The sequence below is a fragment of the Bubalus bubalis genome, chromosome 4 (assembly GCF_019923935.1).
Source record: "Bubalus bubalis isolate 160015118507 breed Murrah chromosome 4, NDDB_SH_1, whole genome shotgun sequence".
Classification (NCBI taxonomy): domain Eukaryota; kingdom Metazoa; phylum Chordata; class Mammalia; order Artiodactyla; family Bovidae; genus Bubalus; species Bubalus bubalis.
Genome location: NC_059160.1, coordinates 59895378 through 59910703, shown reverse-complemented (window position 1 = coordinate 59910703; position 15326 = coordinate 59895378). Strand labels below are relative to the sequence as shown.

General features: G+C 41.3%; 1 protein-coding gene across 1 annotated transcript in view; it reads right to left on the bottom strand.

Annotated features, from left to right (window-relative positions):
* The window catches only part of CCDC38 (coiled-coil domain containing 38), a 33326-nt gene that overhangs the window by 14268 nt on the left and 3732 nt on the right, over positions 1-15326 (bottom strand). The window contains exons 2-10 of the mRNA XM_025283681.2: positions 14444-14500; positions 11936-12036; positions 10815-10980; positions 10266-10330; positions 7674-7837; positions 7464-7544; positions 4894-5051; positions 2888-2974; positions 1063-1120 (exon numbers count right to left, since the gene is read on the bottom strand). Coding sequence (XP_025139466.1) covers positions 1063-1120; positions 2888-2974; positions 4894-5051; positions 7464-7544; positions 7674-7837; positions 10266-10330; positions 10815-10980; positions 11936-12036; positions 14444-14486 — 923 coding nt within the window. The 5' untranslated portion in view covers positions 14487-14500. The remainder of the gene's footprint in view (positions 1-1062; positions 1121-2887; positions 2975-4893; positions 5052-7463; positions 7545-7673; positions 7838-10265; positions 10331-10814; positions 10981-11935; positions 12037-14443; positions 14501-15326) is intronic.

Genomic DNA, 15326 nt, shown 5'->3' with positions numbered 1-15326 from the left:
ATATATTTTCTTACAGCTCCTCTAGGGTAGCTGGGGGCTTCCCTGATAGCTCAGTTGGTAAAGAATCCGCCTGCAATGCAGGAGACCCCAGTTCAACTCCTGGGTCGGGAAGATCCACTGGAAAAGGGATAGGCTACCCACTCCAGTATTGTTGGGCTTCCCTTGTGGCTCAACTGGTAAAGAATCTGCCCGCAATGCGGGACACCTGTGTTCAATCCCTGGGTTGGGAAGATCCCCTAGGAAAGGTTACCCACTCCATTATTCTGGCCTGGAGAATTCCATGGACTATACAGTCCATGGAGTCGCAAAGAGTCGGACACAACTGAGCAACTTTCACTTCACTTCAGGGTAGCTAGGGTGGAGAACTACCACTTTCTGAAAAAATGAATATAAATGAGTCAATAATCAAGTAAGGGAAGAAACAAAAAGTGCTTTCTAGTCCTATAGTGGAGAAGGCAATGGCACCCCACTCCAGTACTCTTGCCTGGAAAACACCATGGATGGAGGAGCCTGGTAGGCTGCAGTCCATGGGGTCGCTAAGAGTCAGATACAGTTGAGCAACTTCACTTTCACTTTCACTTTCATGCAGTGGAGAAGGAAATGGCAACCCACTCCAGTATTTTTGCCTGGAGAATCCCAGGGACGGGGTAGCCTGGTGGGCTGCTGTCTATGGGGTCGCACAGAGTCGGACACAACTGAAGCTGCTTAGCAGCAGCAGCAGTTCTATAGCAGCAATTTTGAATGCCATGGTAAATTTGTAAACACATGAGTCAGCAGAGTAGATCAAAAACAACTGGGCAGTAGATTCTGAGAGGCAAAGACCCAAGAGGCAGGGTGTGGGTGGTTTCTGCAAATAGCAGATGTAGGCCCTCATCAAAGGATACAGGAAGACCTATGAGAACTTGGTCACCTGCTGAGCACACAGAAATGGCAACCGCTACCTCCAGCATCTCTTATGGTGGGTATGGATACGTGGCACATATGTTGAAGAAAGGCTAAAAGAGATATTTGCTTATAAAAAAATACACCATTTCCAAGAGAGGTAATCAATATGTACTGTACTTTGATAAGGATGGTTTCTTATCCTCTAGGTTGGGAGTGGTCCTCCTGCGTGATCTTGCTATTCAGAATGTCCAGGTGAAGTCCACATCATTGGTGATGGTGGAGGTAAAAAGAACATGTAATTAGGAATGAGTGCTTGCTATTTGGTGAGAGGGATTCATTTTTCTGTACTGATATGCCCATTACTTAAAAAAAAAAAATTATTAGAAACAGTCATATAGAAAATGGTGCTGTTTTATTCTACTGACTTTTGGTTCCAAGCATAAAATCAGACATCGCTGTTTGGGGTGGTGTTTTTATTGTCTAAAACATGGCACAAATCAGGGACATAAATGGTGAATATAAATCACAGTTCTCTTGTTACCTTATCATATACATTTTTAATCACAGATTTTAAAAGATCAAGATATAAAAATGGTGGACTTTATTTATTACCAATGTCTGGGTCTGACCATAGTCTGAAGCTCAGAAGTGGGCAACTGGTCTTGGATCTCTGCATCCACTGGCCCCCAGGTCATGCTTCCTCATGCCCGAGCTTTTGTGGCTTCCAACCACCCTTCCTGCTATTCCATCTTGAAACTACAGCAGGTCTCACTCCCCGATCCCTCTACCTGGAAAGTCCCACTTATTCTTCAAAATCCAGCTCAGATGTCACCTCCTCTTAAAGACTTTTCTGAATGCCTTAGGGAGAGATCACATGTTTGGTTTCTGCCCCCAGACCCCTCACCATCACTGCTGTATCATTTGTCCCATTACATTGTATTTGTATAGTTCCAGCATGCAGAACTATATCCTACTCATCTTTGTGTACTTGGAGTCTGGAAAAGTTGCTGATACATAGTATTCCTCCAGTATATCCAAGGTGAGTGGGGGAAGGAAAGAAAATGGACAAGAACCAGTGGATTGTAGCACCACCGTAAATGAGCATCTTAAATTTTTAGGCTGATACTGGAACACATATTACTAAAAATGTCTTGGGAAGGGATGCTATTCAAACTGAGTGACTCCTATATTCAAGAGTTTAAAGAGAAGAAAATATGGACCCCACCACCTACTTCCTCTACACCCCGCTCCCCTGCACCCTACTCCAGATCCTCTAACAGACAAAGTAGTATGTCTTAAATAATTGGGGTCCAAATTGGCCTCACACTCTGAAAGAATCCACCTTTTCAATCAGCTGGCCAAGTGCACTTAGGCGAGGGTTGTTTCTGGGCAGGCGAATTGTATGGTTGAGCTTTACCCCTACCACTAAATACCTCTGATGGTTGGCAGCAGGATAAAGGAGAAAGAGAGTCCCTGGAAGTCAGCTTGCCTGTGTGTGTTGAATGACTACAGGGCAGGGGTTGGGCAGGGGTTGAGGCTGAAGGTATCCTTAGAGTTGATTATGAACATGGTAGAGCTTCCTCAGTCTTCCCAGTTACTTCCCTGAGTCACCTGCCAATGACAGTCACCTGGTTGCCGTTGGCCTGGATTGTTGGGCCCTGGGAATTGGTCCACCAACACCAGAGGGCAGGCTTGAACCAGAGGAATGAGGAGGCCCAGCTGAGAAGGACCTCAGAGGATGTGCTAGTCAGCCAGGGACAACTTGTACAAGATCCTCTGCCCCTGACTTCTCTGCCGGTTCTATTCATTCCCCCACCTCTCTGAGTTTTGTAATAATGTCTGGAGAGACAGAAACAGAACACCTAGCTCCCCAGGATTAAGGGTGATGTGGACACTAGGCTCTGTTTTTCAGCTTAGTTTATATGTCCTGCATCTCCACTTTGAGATGGGCACCTTCTCTGACTTTACTTTTGTGGGTAAAGTGCCAAAGATCCAGTGTTACCTTGGCTACTTCTTCCCAGAGAAGAATCTTCCGAAAATGATGTCCTCCTGGACTCGTCAATGGTCTCTCTTCTCCTTGCACTTAATTCTAGAATGGAAAATAAACAAGTTGGGGTGGGGAAACACTTTTGAGAATGAGAGCTTTGTTTCAGGGTGAAGGCCAAGTTATTGTGAAAATTTCCAGGGACAGAAATGTAAGATGGGGACATGGTAACCAGCATATGTATTATGCAGATGGCCAGGGCTGGTCTCTGGAGAAGGCAGGATGGATGAGAACTAACCTAGAGGGCCTGAAGAAGTCTCTTACCCATGTCAGTCTGTCAGAACTTCTAAAATCCTGGTGTTAACCATTCAACCCTCTGGACTGAGACTCAGTGCTTTCTGAGCATCCTTGAGGACAAGTCTAGGAGCACTGAATCCTAAGCTGTTAAATGTAAATACTTCTCAGTTTTCCTTCCCATGTGTTTTCTCTCTTGTCAAACATCACATATTGAGTTTAACCCAATGTCATTACTGTGCTTGACACTTTATACACATGATCTCATCTAAGCACACGCAGCAACCATGAGACACACAAGGGAGCTAAGCAGGGGAGTCACCCCTGGTGTGCTAATTAAGGCTTAAGAACCGGCTCTCAGGGGAAAGATTCTCCCTGATTTGTAATGTGCTGATTTCAGTGGTATAAGTACTCTCACCCCTAAGGCTCAGGATGAGCTCTCAGCTGACGAGTCGAGAACCCTCTTTCTGTGTGGCTTTCTCCCCTCCAGTACTCTGCTCGGGGGACTCCAGCCACCATGGCCTCCCTACCCCCGGCTCTGTCTTCTCCGTCCACAGAGACAGCTGAGGCCCCCCTCTGCCTCACTGAGTCCTGGAAGTGTTCTCCAGGCAGTGCCCTGAGGCCAGCACAGGGCTCAACTCATGTGTTTCCCTTCTCTCGGGGATTACTTTGTTTTGCTTCTTGATGTCTGATGTCTTAAAACTGTTGTTTCCTATGTTTTTCAGGCAAGAGGATGTGTCTGGTCCTTGTTACCCCAATGTTGCTGGAAGTCTGTCTTCATCTTTGATTTGTGACCCTACATTCATCATTTACGTATGAAATTCTTACCTATAATAGGATCTATTCCTGTTCCACTGAGCTTCTTAATGCCAGTACCGTACCATAGTTTTCATTTTTGAGACTGTGATAATATAACATCTTAAAGGATAAGTAACACACCCACCCTCACCTTCTTAGTTCAGAAGTATTTGTGTATCTTTCTAGATGAACCTCAGAATCATCGTGCAAAGATCTACCTAACCCAACTCTCTGAGGAATTTTTGGTAACATTATTATTATACTTCCATAAAGCTTATACATGAATTTCAGAAAAATTGGCAACTTTACAAAATCAATTTTCCTATCTGATAACATATTTCTCATTTGTCAAATCTCCTGGTCACACATTGAAGGTTATTATTGCTTTCTTGAATTTAACTCCCTTGTATATTTTCTAATTAATAAAGTTAACCTATTTAGCTTAATATAATAGGTTAATAAGGAGAAGGCAATGGCAACCCACTCCGGTACTCTTGCCTGGAAAATCCCAGGGACAGGGGAGCCTGGTAGGCTGCCATCTATGGGGTCACACAGAGTCGGACACGACTGAAACGACTTAGCAGCAGCAGCAGGAGCAGTAGGTTAATAAAGTATAATTGACTTTGTGTCTAATTACTCTACAGAATGTTTTAACAAGTCAAATTGTATTTCAGGTTTTTTATTGGGGAGAGGTTTGTAGCTATGCTATTCTCACTATCTACAAATAAAATATTTTCTATTTTTCCATGTATATATTTTTTTTGCTTCATATTTGAAATTAACCTGTATTTCCAAATTAATAATTTATAATATCAGAGTTAGTCGGATTGTTCAGGGTCTGCCTACAATAAAAATTCTAACTATTTAATAACAAACACTGAAGCAGAATATTTTAGAATTAGGATATGTACTTAATTGGATATGGGACTTACTTGTTATTATACTTGGAAGCATGGCATTCACATTTTCTTTACTCCTTGACACCCTTTTCATTGCTTGCTGGATCTGCCATTGTTTTGGAGACAGTTTCAGCAGAAAAAACCCATATTTCATGTACTCTCTAAGGAGGAATTCTGTTTTTGCTATTTCACTACTCAAAAGAAAAATAGATATGGTTAGATATACCCGTGTGAAAGCATGTTCATTTTTTAAATAGGTTTTTAAAAAGTCATTCTCTTGATCATGTATTTGAATAATAATTTGTTTAACAAATATTGTAAATATGGCCATAAAAATAAGGACTTCAATAAGATATGAGACAAGAGGCAAGAAACCTGTACGAATGTTATTTGAACCAAAATGCCCAAGGCTACGCAGCTGACCCTCAGAACCAGCACTGAGGCGGAAAGTCCATTGAGGGGGCCAGGATCGAGTGTGCCCAGGTGTTCCCTATAAAGGAGCAGCATGTGCTCTGGGCCCCAGATTGGCAAACCCTGGTGCTTTCCATCATCTCCCATGAACGCAAGGGTTTTCCAGGTGCAGCCAGCATTGCAGCATCCCACGGACCCCGAGCCTCTTGTAAGACTGACATCTGGGCCAGTCCATGGAGGCCAGGAAAAGGCAGCAGGCATTTGCTCACAGCAGTTGTTCCGGGCTCTTCCATGTTTTTTCTGAGCAAGAAGCAAAGTGCTTCGAGCACAACGACGGGAGACAACGCAGTCAGCCAGCGGCAGAGCTCCAACTTCACTGGGGGCTTGTTTTCCCCCAGAGGACAGGCTCCCACATGGAGTAGTCCTGTCTGTCCCACCATCAGCTCTGCCTCGCACTGTGAATATCAACTTTCCTCAGATCAAGAGAAAGCAGGCAGAAGACATTTGACTGGCTTTTCTAACTTACTTTGCATTTTTTTCAGCAGCAAAACCATATTGGGTCTTTATGTCAGAATAAGAATTTTTAGAACAGATGTAAAATTACAGTTCAAGGTAAGATTCAGAAAAAGCCTGTCTTGCCTGAAGTCAGAGCCTAATGATGATCTTGACTTACTACATTTGGCTCCTCCTTGGGTACCTAGTGTTTTCCTCTTTAAAAAAAAAAAAAAAAAAATTGAAGTATAATTGATTTACATGTTGTTAATTGCTACTGTACAGCAAAGTGATTCAGTTATATATACATTCTTTTTCATATTCATTTTCATTATCACAGGACATTGAATATAGTTCCCTGTGCTGTATAGTAGGAAATTATTCATTCTGTATATGAGTTTGTATCTGCTAATTCCAAACTCCAATCCTTCTCCCATACCCTGCCCCTTGGCAATCACTACTTTGTTCTCTATGTCTGTGAGTCTATTTCTATTTCAGAGATAAGGTCATTTGTGTCATGTTTTAGATTCCACATATAGGTGATATATGATATTTGTCTTATTCTGACTGACTTGATAATCTCTAGGTCCATCCATGTTGCTGTAAATGGCATTATTTCATGCATTTTCATGGCTGAGTAGTATTCCATTGTGTATATATACCACATCTTCTTTGTCCATTCGTCTGTCGATGGACACTGAGGTTGTTCCTGTGTCTTGGCTACTGTAAATAGCGCTGCAGTGAACACTGGGGTGCATTTGTCTCTTCAAATTGCAGTTTTCTCTAGATTTATGCCCAGGAGTAGGATTTCAGGATCACTGGGCAGTTCTGTTTTAGTTTTATGAGGAAACTCCATACTGTTTCCTACAATGGCTGCACCAATTTACATTCCCACTAACTGTGCAGACTCCACACCCTTTCCAGCATATGTTATTTGAGGACTTTTTAATGACAGCCATTCTGACCAGTGTGAGGTAATACTTCGTACTTTTGATTTGCATTTCTCTAATAATTAATGATGTTGGCCATCTTTTCATGTGCCTGTTGGCCATCTGCATGTCTTCTTCTAAATGTCTATTTAGGTCTTCTGCCCATGTTTGACTGGATTGTTTTTTGTTATTGAGTTGTATGAGCTATTTGTATATTTTAGAAATTAGGCCCTTGTTGATTGCATCATTTGGTTCCATTTGTTTATTTTTGCTTTTAGTTCTATTGCCTTGGGAAACTGACCTAAGAAAATATTGGTACATAAAATCCTTGTTTTAATATCAATGTTAATTTCAACCAAGTGTAAGTACAAATATAAAAAATACTGCCAATTATAATTGTAAGATAATTGTAAAAATATTAAAAGCATCCTAAATTCAGAGATGTTAAAATGGGGGAGGGGAAGAACAGTGCCTTAGAATGAAGAAAAAAGAACAATTAGGAAATAATTTGCTTACCTTTAACATTGGTTTCCTTCTTTTCAACTAATATCTTGTAATGACAAGTTAGAGAAACTTTTCAGCCAGAGGTCACTGTCTCCGGTCCCCAGGTAGACACAATTGTTGATCAACAAATTACTTATTTTTAAAATGTGTTCATACTTATGAAATCACCAACTGATCAGGATTAGTCCCGCTGAGGTCTTGCCAGGCACTAGTAGGTTTCAGTGGGGGCAGGGACAAATGATGGGTAGAGGACAGACCCAGCCTCACCTTTTCACCGACTGGATCTCCAAACTCGCCTTCTTGAGTTCCGCCGTCATTTGCAGTTTGTTTATAGTTTCCTGAGCTGCACTGAAAAGGAACAGATTTGTTAGTCTGTTTTGTATTGGGCTGTGTTCTGAAAAACTAAAAAGAAGAAAGAAGACGGTAAAAAGCGATTTGGCCAAAGCCGGGGGCGGTGGGCAGTAGGGGGAAACGAACATTTTGAGAGCATCTACAGATCTCTGGTCGTTTTCTCGGAGGAACTCCTCAAAGGCTATTGCGTCGTCTTCGAGCTTTTTTTCTGCTTTCATGAGTTGCCTTTCCTTCATTGCTGTGTGTTTTTCAAACCTTTGAATGGTGTTTCTTTTGGTTGACAGAGTATACTGAAAATGTTGAAAACACAAGTGCATCAAAACGTGACTCCACATTTCTAGCACATTTCAAAGGTCTCATAACAAAGGGGGAAAATAACCTGCCTGGTTATTTTTGTATATCTGTGATCATTTGTATTAGAAATAATAGCGTGTGAACCTTGGGGCTGTGGCTTTCATTTCATGAAGGAATTCTATTTTCAGGATAGGTAGAAGGGAGACTAATGCCTCTCTATGACTTTTATGAAGAGGCTTGATATTGCTCCAAAATAGCCCCACAAATAAAAATAGCTATGTGTCTCCTCAGGCTGTATCCTTAAAAGGGGGGAGGGGCATGTTCCATATTTCTCCATAAAGCAGGTCCACTTAGTGTTACCCACACTCTGGTACTTGCTGGGCCTTGGGAAATTGGATTGTCTGCAATCACAAAGGCTCTCCTATAGGAAGTACCATGGGAGAGTCAGGGTCCAACAATTCCTCCAAGCCAGCCCCAGGGTCAGGGGGAGCTCGGGGTGGGGGAGTGTTTAACCAGCCTCAAAGCACCCTGTTTAGATCCTCCAATGCAACTTTGATAGCTAGATTCTGTTTTGGTTTTTGTTTTTTTTTAACTACATAATGTAAGAATCTACTTGTATTTTTAATGCCATGCATGAACAATAAAGTATAAACAAAGCCACAAACATTATAATATAAATGGATTCAAATGTGGAAATGAGATAACTTTAAATAAACAACAGCCAGGACTTCACTGGTGGTGCAGTGGATAAGAATCCACCTGCCAGTGCAGGAGACACGGGTTAGCTCCTGGGTCCGGGAAGATCCCACATGCCTCAGACAACAAAGCTTGTGCTCCACAGCAAGATAAGCCACCATGGTGAGAAGCCCGGGCACTACAACAATAACCCAGGGCAGCCAAAAATAAGTAATCAATGAATTAATTTTTTAAAAAATACAGTATTTCTAAATATGAATGGATGTAAAATAAAAGATTAAAGGGAAAAAAAAATATACTCCACGTGTATAACCCCCAAATATTTATTACTTCATTTGCTAAGCAGTTACTGTGTGCTTACTGTGCACCAGTTCTGTTTTAATCATTCTTTTGGAGCAGTGAACAGAATAAAATGGATTGCTTTTGTGAGATATTCATTCGAGCAGAGGGAGATGTCGATTAAAGGGGAATAAGTGGTCCAGCAGGCAAGGGCAGGAGATTAACACCATGTTTAGCCCAGGAAAGACTCCCTGATACAGTGAAAACTTAACAGAGACTGAAAGGAAGTAGGGAGCAAATCATGTAGGTATCTCAAAGAGGAATCTTCTTCCCAGAAGGAAAAGCCTCCTGTGCAACGGTCCTGAGGGAGAGAGAGCATGACTGGTGTGTCCCGGGAACAGCAAGGAGGCCAGCGTGGCTGAAGCAGAGTGCGCAACGCACAGGGTGGAAGGAAGGAGGTCAGAGAGTGAGCAGAGCTGGGGACCAGAAAAGTCAGCTCTTCAGCAGAGGAGGGGCAGGGGACAGACTGACTACAGGGAGCAAAAGTGGAAGCAGGAAACTAGTGCTCAGAAGTTATAATAATAATCATGCAAGACCTACTGGTGACATGAACTACAGTGGCAGCAGAGGAGGTCGTGAAAAGTAGGGTGATTACAGATATATTTGGGGGGAAATATATCCCAAAGGGTATTTGGATGTGGGTTGTAAAGGAGGAGTTGAAGATAACCCCAATATTTTAGGTCAAAGTAACTGGAAAAATGGAATTGCTGTTGACAGAGATAGGAAACACTTCCTGAGATTCAGATTTGCAGATGCAGGAGAAAGGATAACAAGGGAAGTTTTGGAAATGTGAAGTCTGACATCCCTATGGAGCATCTTAAGTAGAGATGTTAAGAACTACGGTTATAGTTGTTGGGTCTGAGTTGTACTGGTGAGTCTAGAGTTCAGGAAGGAAAATCAGAAGTAAATTTGGAAGCTCTTAATAGGATGGTAGGATTTAAAGCCTCCAGCCTGGAGGAGGGTGGATAGAGTGTAGGGTGAAGTATGAGCCCTGGGGTATTCTAGCATTTTAAGATCAGGGCACAGAGGAACAAGAAAACTGTGAAGGAGTGAGCTGTCAGTGCTGTGGAAGAACCAGGACATAGAGGGTCCTGGAAACTAGCTGAAGAAAAGTGTTTCAGGTAAAGATGATCACCTGGGCCAACAGATGCTAGAAGTAAGTAGAAGGAAGATTGAAATGACTGAATTGGGCAATGGAAGTGGTGTTGATGGAATGATGAGAACAAAAGCCTGATTGAAGTGGGTCTGGAAGAGGCTGGGTCTTTAGGGTAGGAGGGCAATGGAGCTGGGGCCTGTCAGGGGAAAGGAAAACATCCAGGTGAAAATGTGGCAGTGCCATTCAGGAAGTCTTCAATTCGGCTAACAGGAGAAAGAAATTATTTTAACTACCTCGAGCATAAACCTGTCTCTCTGGTCACTAATAAATTCATGGATGGTCCTTTTTGTGTCTGCACCTTTAAAGAAAATTGAAATAGACTTAGGTTTGGTTCATTATCCCTCAGAGATGTTATATAAAATAAAAGCTATGTAATTAAATTATTGCATACAATATGTATCTGAGTTTTAAAAATACTATACTTTTAGAAAAACTTTTTTCCTAGCCACTGAAAAGTGACTTTAACAATATTATAATAACTATCATTTATTTTATGTCCATATTCCAGGAACTTCACTAGATTCTTTACATCCATAATTTAACTTAATTCCATTAATACCTCCAATAAGGTTCTTGTTACTATCCCCATCCTGTGTGTGAGATCCTGAAGCTCAGAGATGTCACAAAGCTTGTCCAAGATCACACAGCTAACAAGTGGCAGAAGGTATAATCACTGGTATATCACTATATTACCAGCATTCGCCTCTTTTTCATACAGTTACCTGACATTAACAATAAATATTCAAAATGATATTCTTAAACAAACAGTAATTTAGACTTACCTTCTGTTAATCTGAGAATAAGAGTGGGATCTAGCCCCAGTCGTTCAACTGAGGCACCACCTGCGTCGGCGAAGATTGCTATTTGGCCCAGGTGTGAACGATTCTTCATTCGTGATGAAAAAGTAGACTTTTGGTAGACTTTCATATTACGGTTCAGAAACTTTTCCTGCCCAAGTGAAAAAGTTTAACAGAATTTCTAATGTACCAAAATAATGTTGTCTTAAAATAGTGATCATATATAAATATCATTTGCAACAAGTCCTTTTCTCAGTACTAATTCGTTAAACAAGCAACTTCAAGTTCTCATGTCTGAAAGGTTTTGCCTGGTTTTCAATCCCTTCTCGTAGGAAGCTGAGCACAAAGAAAGAACATTCAAACTTGATTAAACATGAACTTCACAAACAGATTAGAAAGTGATCTGGTTTTAATTTCACAGTTTCATCTAGCTCAGAATGCAGGTCACTTGGAGATTCCACTGACTGAAAAGGATTGGTTCTGTCAAATTGAAAACTTAGAACAAATAGACCTCCCAAGTAGACATTCAAAAAAAAAAAAATCACACAGTGATGTGGGGTCTCATCATACAAGCAGGAAAATTAACTGCAAGGCATAGTTGGGAAGTTGGCCATAGTTTCATACCAGCTCATTCTAAAATGACACCTCTTCCTCCACTTTTATTCCATCTTCCTCCCCAGTACATACATATGCATTCTCTTATTTGCCATCTGCCTGGCAAATTCTGAACTCTAAGATGCCATCTGTAAGATGCACTATCATTTTATGCAGTGCCAGTGCTGTATGGCATCCCATCTATGTAGCTGAGCCCTAATTTCAGAAATGTGAAAATGCGAGAAAATGTGGGCATCAGAATTGATGGATAGGGTATACTGTACCTGTCATACCAGATTGTAGTGCTGTGCCTGTATTCTCCAGTAGGCGGTGATCGCTAACTCCCTACCACAGCTGGACGCTGTCCTAATACAGCGATTACACCATCTCCTGGCATAGTGGGAGACACGCAATCTGACATCTGACTCTATGTCTCAACCCAGCAAAGTTCATAAAAGTGATGGCTAAGAGAGTATGATTCTAACATTGATTGCGATTGTGGTTTATCTTACCCTTTTCTTTGCTGCCATTTCATTTTCTTTGTAAAGAAAGAGATCTTTAAAAAAGATCTTATATGGCCTGTCCTTTTTGATTGTCTCATCTTTTTCTTTCTCTGTTAAAAAAAAAAAAGGAAACAAAAAACTTCTGTCAATCCTCCTGTTGACCAGAACAGCAAGGCTCCCACCATCCAGGGGAGAGTAAGTGAGGGCACCTGCGTCTCTGAGGAGGAGGATCCATGCAGCCTTGCCCCCAACAAGGCGGGGATGTAGGGCCTGGATCATAGGGGCAGGAGCCACAGTTCCTCTGTTTCCCAGGGGAAAAGGAAGGAGCCACTGCCCTAAGCAGTACAAGGTAGCTGAACACACAACACTGGACTGATGAGACTGGCAGCAAATTTAAATAGTCACATAGGCCCCAGTGTAGGAGGATGCCATGGGCCATGCAGGGCCATACCACATCACATGTGCACTCAGGGGCAGAGTGAACCAGGAGCTGCAAGAGGCAAGCTTTGTCATAACAAGAGGGTTGAATGACCTCTGGCTTCTACAGGAGGATGTGACTGACTTGTTTGAATAGTTTCACAGGCTGGCAGGAAAACGAAACCCATTATGTTGAAGAGCAATGGAGCATAGCTGGTCCTGCTGATAGAGGAATTAGCTTCATGGGGAACATTTCCCACTTGGTGGATGTCATATCTGCCAAGAACAGGAGGACTTACAGTTAAGCCTTTAGAGCTCTCTGAGGCTCAAAGATGTCAAAGCAGAACATGAAATTTTAAGTCTTGTAATAAATTAGCAGAGACAGTTGAGAGTGGGTCCAGGCAGCTGGGCTTGGAGATGGAGTGTGGATGAGAGTAGGCAACAGGCTTGATGGCTGCCCCAGGTAAGGGAAGGTAAGGTATGGGGTGCAAAGTATTGTCAAGATCCTAACTTTTGTGGGTTCTTGTGGGTTCAGAGGGTCATATAATGTTATTAATATGTAATTTTATTAATTTATAAGAAGGTCATGGGCTCAGGAAACTGGTCCCAAAGATGTTGTTCATTGCTCTGTGAGTGATAAAATCCTTTCACTATGACCCAGGAGTTTTGTATCCAAGCAACTGCGGCAAGCAAACTTATTAGTTTGTAAATAGAGGAACATCTTAGATACCTCATAGTTCTTGACAAAGTAATACAAAACTTTTAGGAAAGGACGGATCATCTAATACACACTATTCTATTATTCTGCATCTTGGTTTTATCAGTTGGCAATATACTTAGAATTCTTTCTATATCAGCACATATATATTTAGCTCATTTTAAAAAAAAAGCTATCTAGTAGCCAATTCTTTGGATGTATTATACTTAATACAACAAATCCCATATCAATGGACATGATGGTTGATCCCCGTCTTTTGCTAGTATAAATAATGCTGCACTGAATATTCTTACATACATATCTTTAATCACTTGTTCAAACGTATCTGTATAAGAAATTTCCAATATGGTCCTATTTAAATGCTTTTTAAAGTTTAATAGTGGAGCAGAGGCTACTAATGGTTCTCTGATACCCATTCTCCATTATTCTAAGAAAGAGAGCCTTCAACTCTAACTTGGCACACGGGCACCCAGAGTTAAGACTACATGTCTCAACCTCCCGTGGAGCTAGACATAGCCATGTAAGTAAGTTCTGGCCAAGGGGATGTCAGGGGAAGTGGTGAGTGCAGCTTCTAGGAAGTGTCCTAAAAAGGAGTGTGCACCTCCCTTCCTCCTTCTCCCCCTTGCTGGGAGGAATATAGGTGTTATCGCTAGTGCGGAAGTAGCCATCTTGGATAAAGAGTACAGACCAGCAATAAGCTAAAAGAAGCCTGGCCCCCTGATTTGAGCTCTCATAGGAGCTGTGGAAAGCTTCTATCCAGAGTTTGTTACTTAAGAGAGAAATAAACTTGTGTCATGTTTAAGTCACTGTTGTTTTATATTTTCTGTCAAGTGCAGCTAAACCTTTTAATTCTAAACACAGATAGGGCTATGGTTTTTTTTCCAAAGAGAATGCCTCTGGAGCACCTGTTATCCACAGTACATTCTTGGTGTTGTCCAATTTTTAAATCTTTGTCAAATTTATAAGTGATAAGTTATTTTTGTATATAGACCAATACAAATTCCTTGTCCATTTGTAAAGCGGAAAAATGAGATAAAGGATGATAAAAGAAAGGAGAAGACAGATTTTGTTAAAGGGTAGTTTTTATGTCCTTTATTATGATGAATAATTGAGCTAATTATTTTATATCATGAAGGACTCTAAGAATGTACCTAACTGTGATCATTTAATGCCCCTCTGATTTGAAGATTTTTCTTTTCAGTATTAACAAATATAAGGGAACTTTCTCAGCAGGCAGTTCATAAACTCTTTACATAGAGACACTAAGTCTGAACTTATCATGCAGTCATGCAGTATTCTCCTTTTCTTATTGCCTAATCCATCATGGAGACTAACTGTAACTAGCTACAAAGTAAAAACCCAGTAATTTATTTCTTCTTTACCTGTAGGAGTCACTGGTGATAGTGACAAAAACTGGGATGACATTTTGTGTCTTGGCCCTGTCCAAAGAAAAGGAAATATATTTTAAAAACTCTATAAACATTACATAATACATAGCACATGTAAAGGGAATCAATAGTCTCTAGAAGTTATTCTACATCTGTATTTTCATATGTATTAATCCCTTTGTTGATAAATTAAGGGCTGGTGATGAACATAAGGGAGAAGAAGACAGCCAGCTATTCTTAGAGATTATAAAGTTCCCAAACTAAACCAATATGATATACCAACCAGGAAAAATAAGTCAAAGTCAGTGGATGTTTTTGTTGTACAAAATAGAAATAGCAGGATGACTAATGGGCTTCCCTGGTGGCCTGGATGGTAAAGAATCTGCCTGCAGTGTGGGAGACCTAGGTTCAATCCCTAGGTTGGGAAGATCCCCTGGAGGAGGGCATGGCAACTCACTCCAGTATTCTTGCCTAGAGAATCCCATGGACAGAAGAGCCTGGCAGGCTATAGTCCATGGGGTTGCAAAGAGTCAGACACGACTGAGCAACTAAACACAGCACTCCCAAATGAGAGGGAAAATGTTGTCAGGTTGCATAGCAGATGCCCGCAAATTCACATCTAAAATACATGTACAAACCCAACTTCCAATGGAAGAAAAAGAAAGCTGGAAAACCAGGGATTGAAAATGGTGGTGTTTGATTGCAAGCCATCATTTTTAGAGGAAACACAGGCTTGTGATTAAGAGCCTGGACTCTCATTATGCTTCTTCATCCTTACCCCTCAATTTTCCCATCTTTCAAAAGGGATGGTAAGAATAGCACCTACCTCCTGAAATTGTTACAGGAGTTAGCATATGTCTTGCCCTTTGGACAGCAT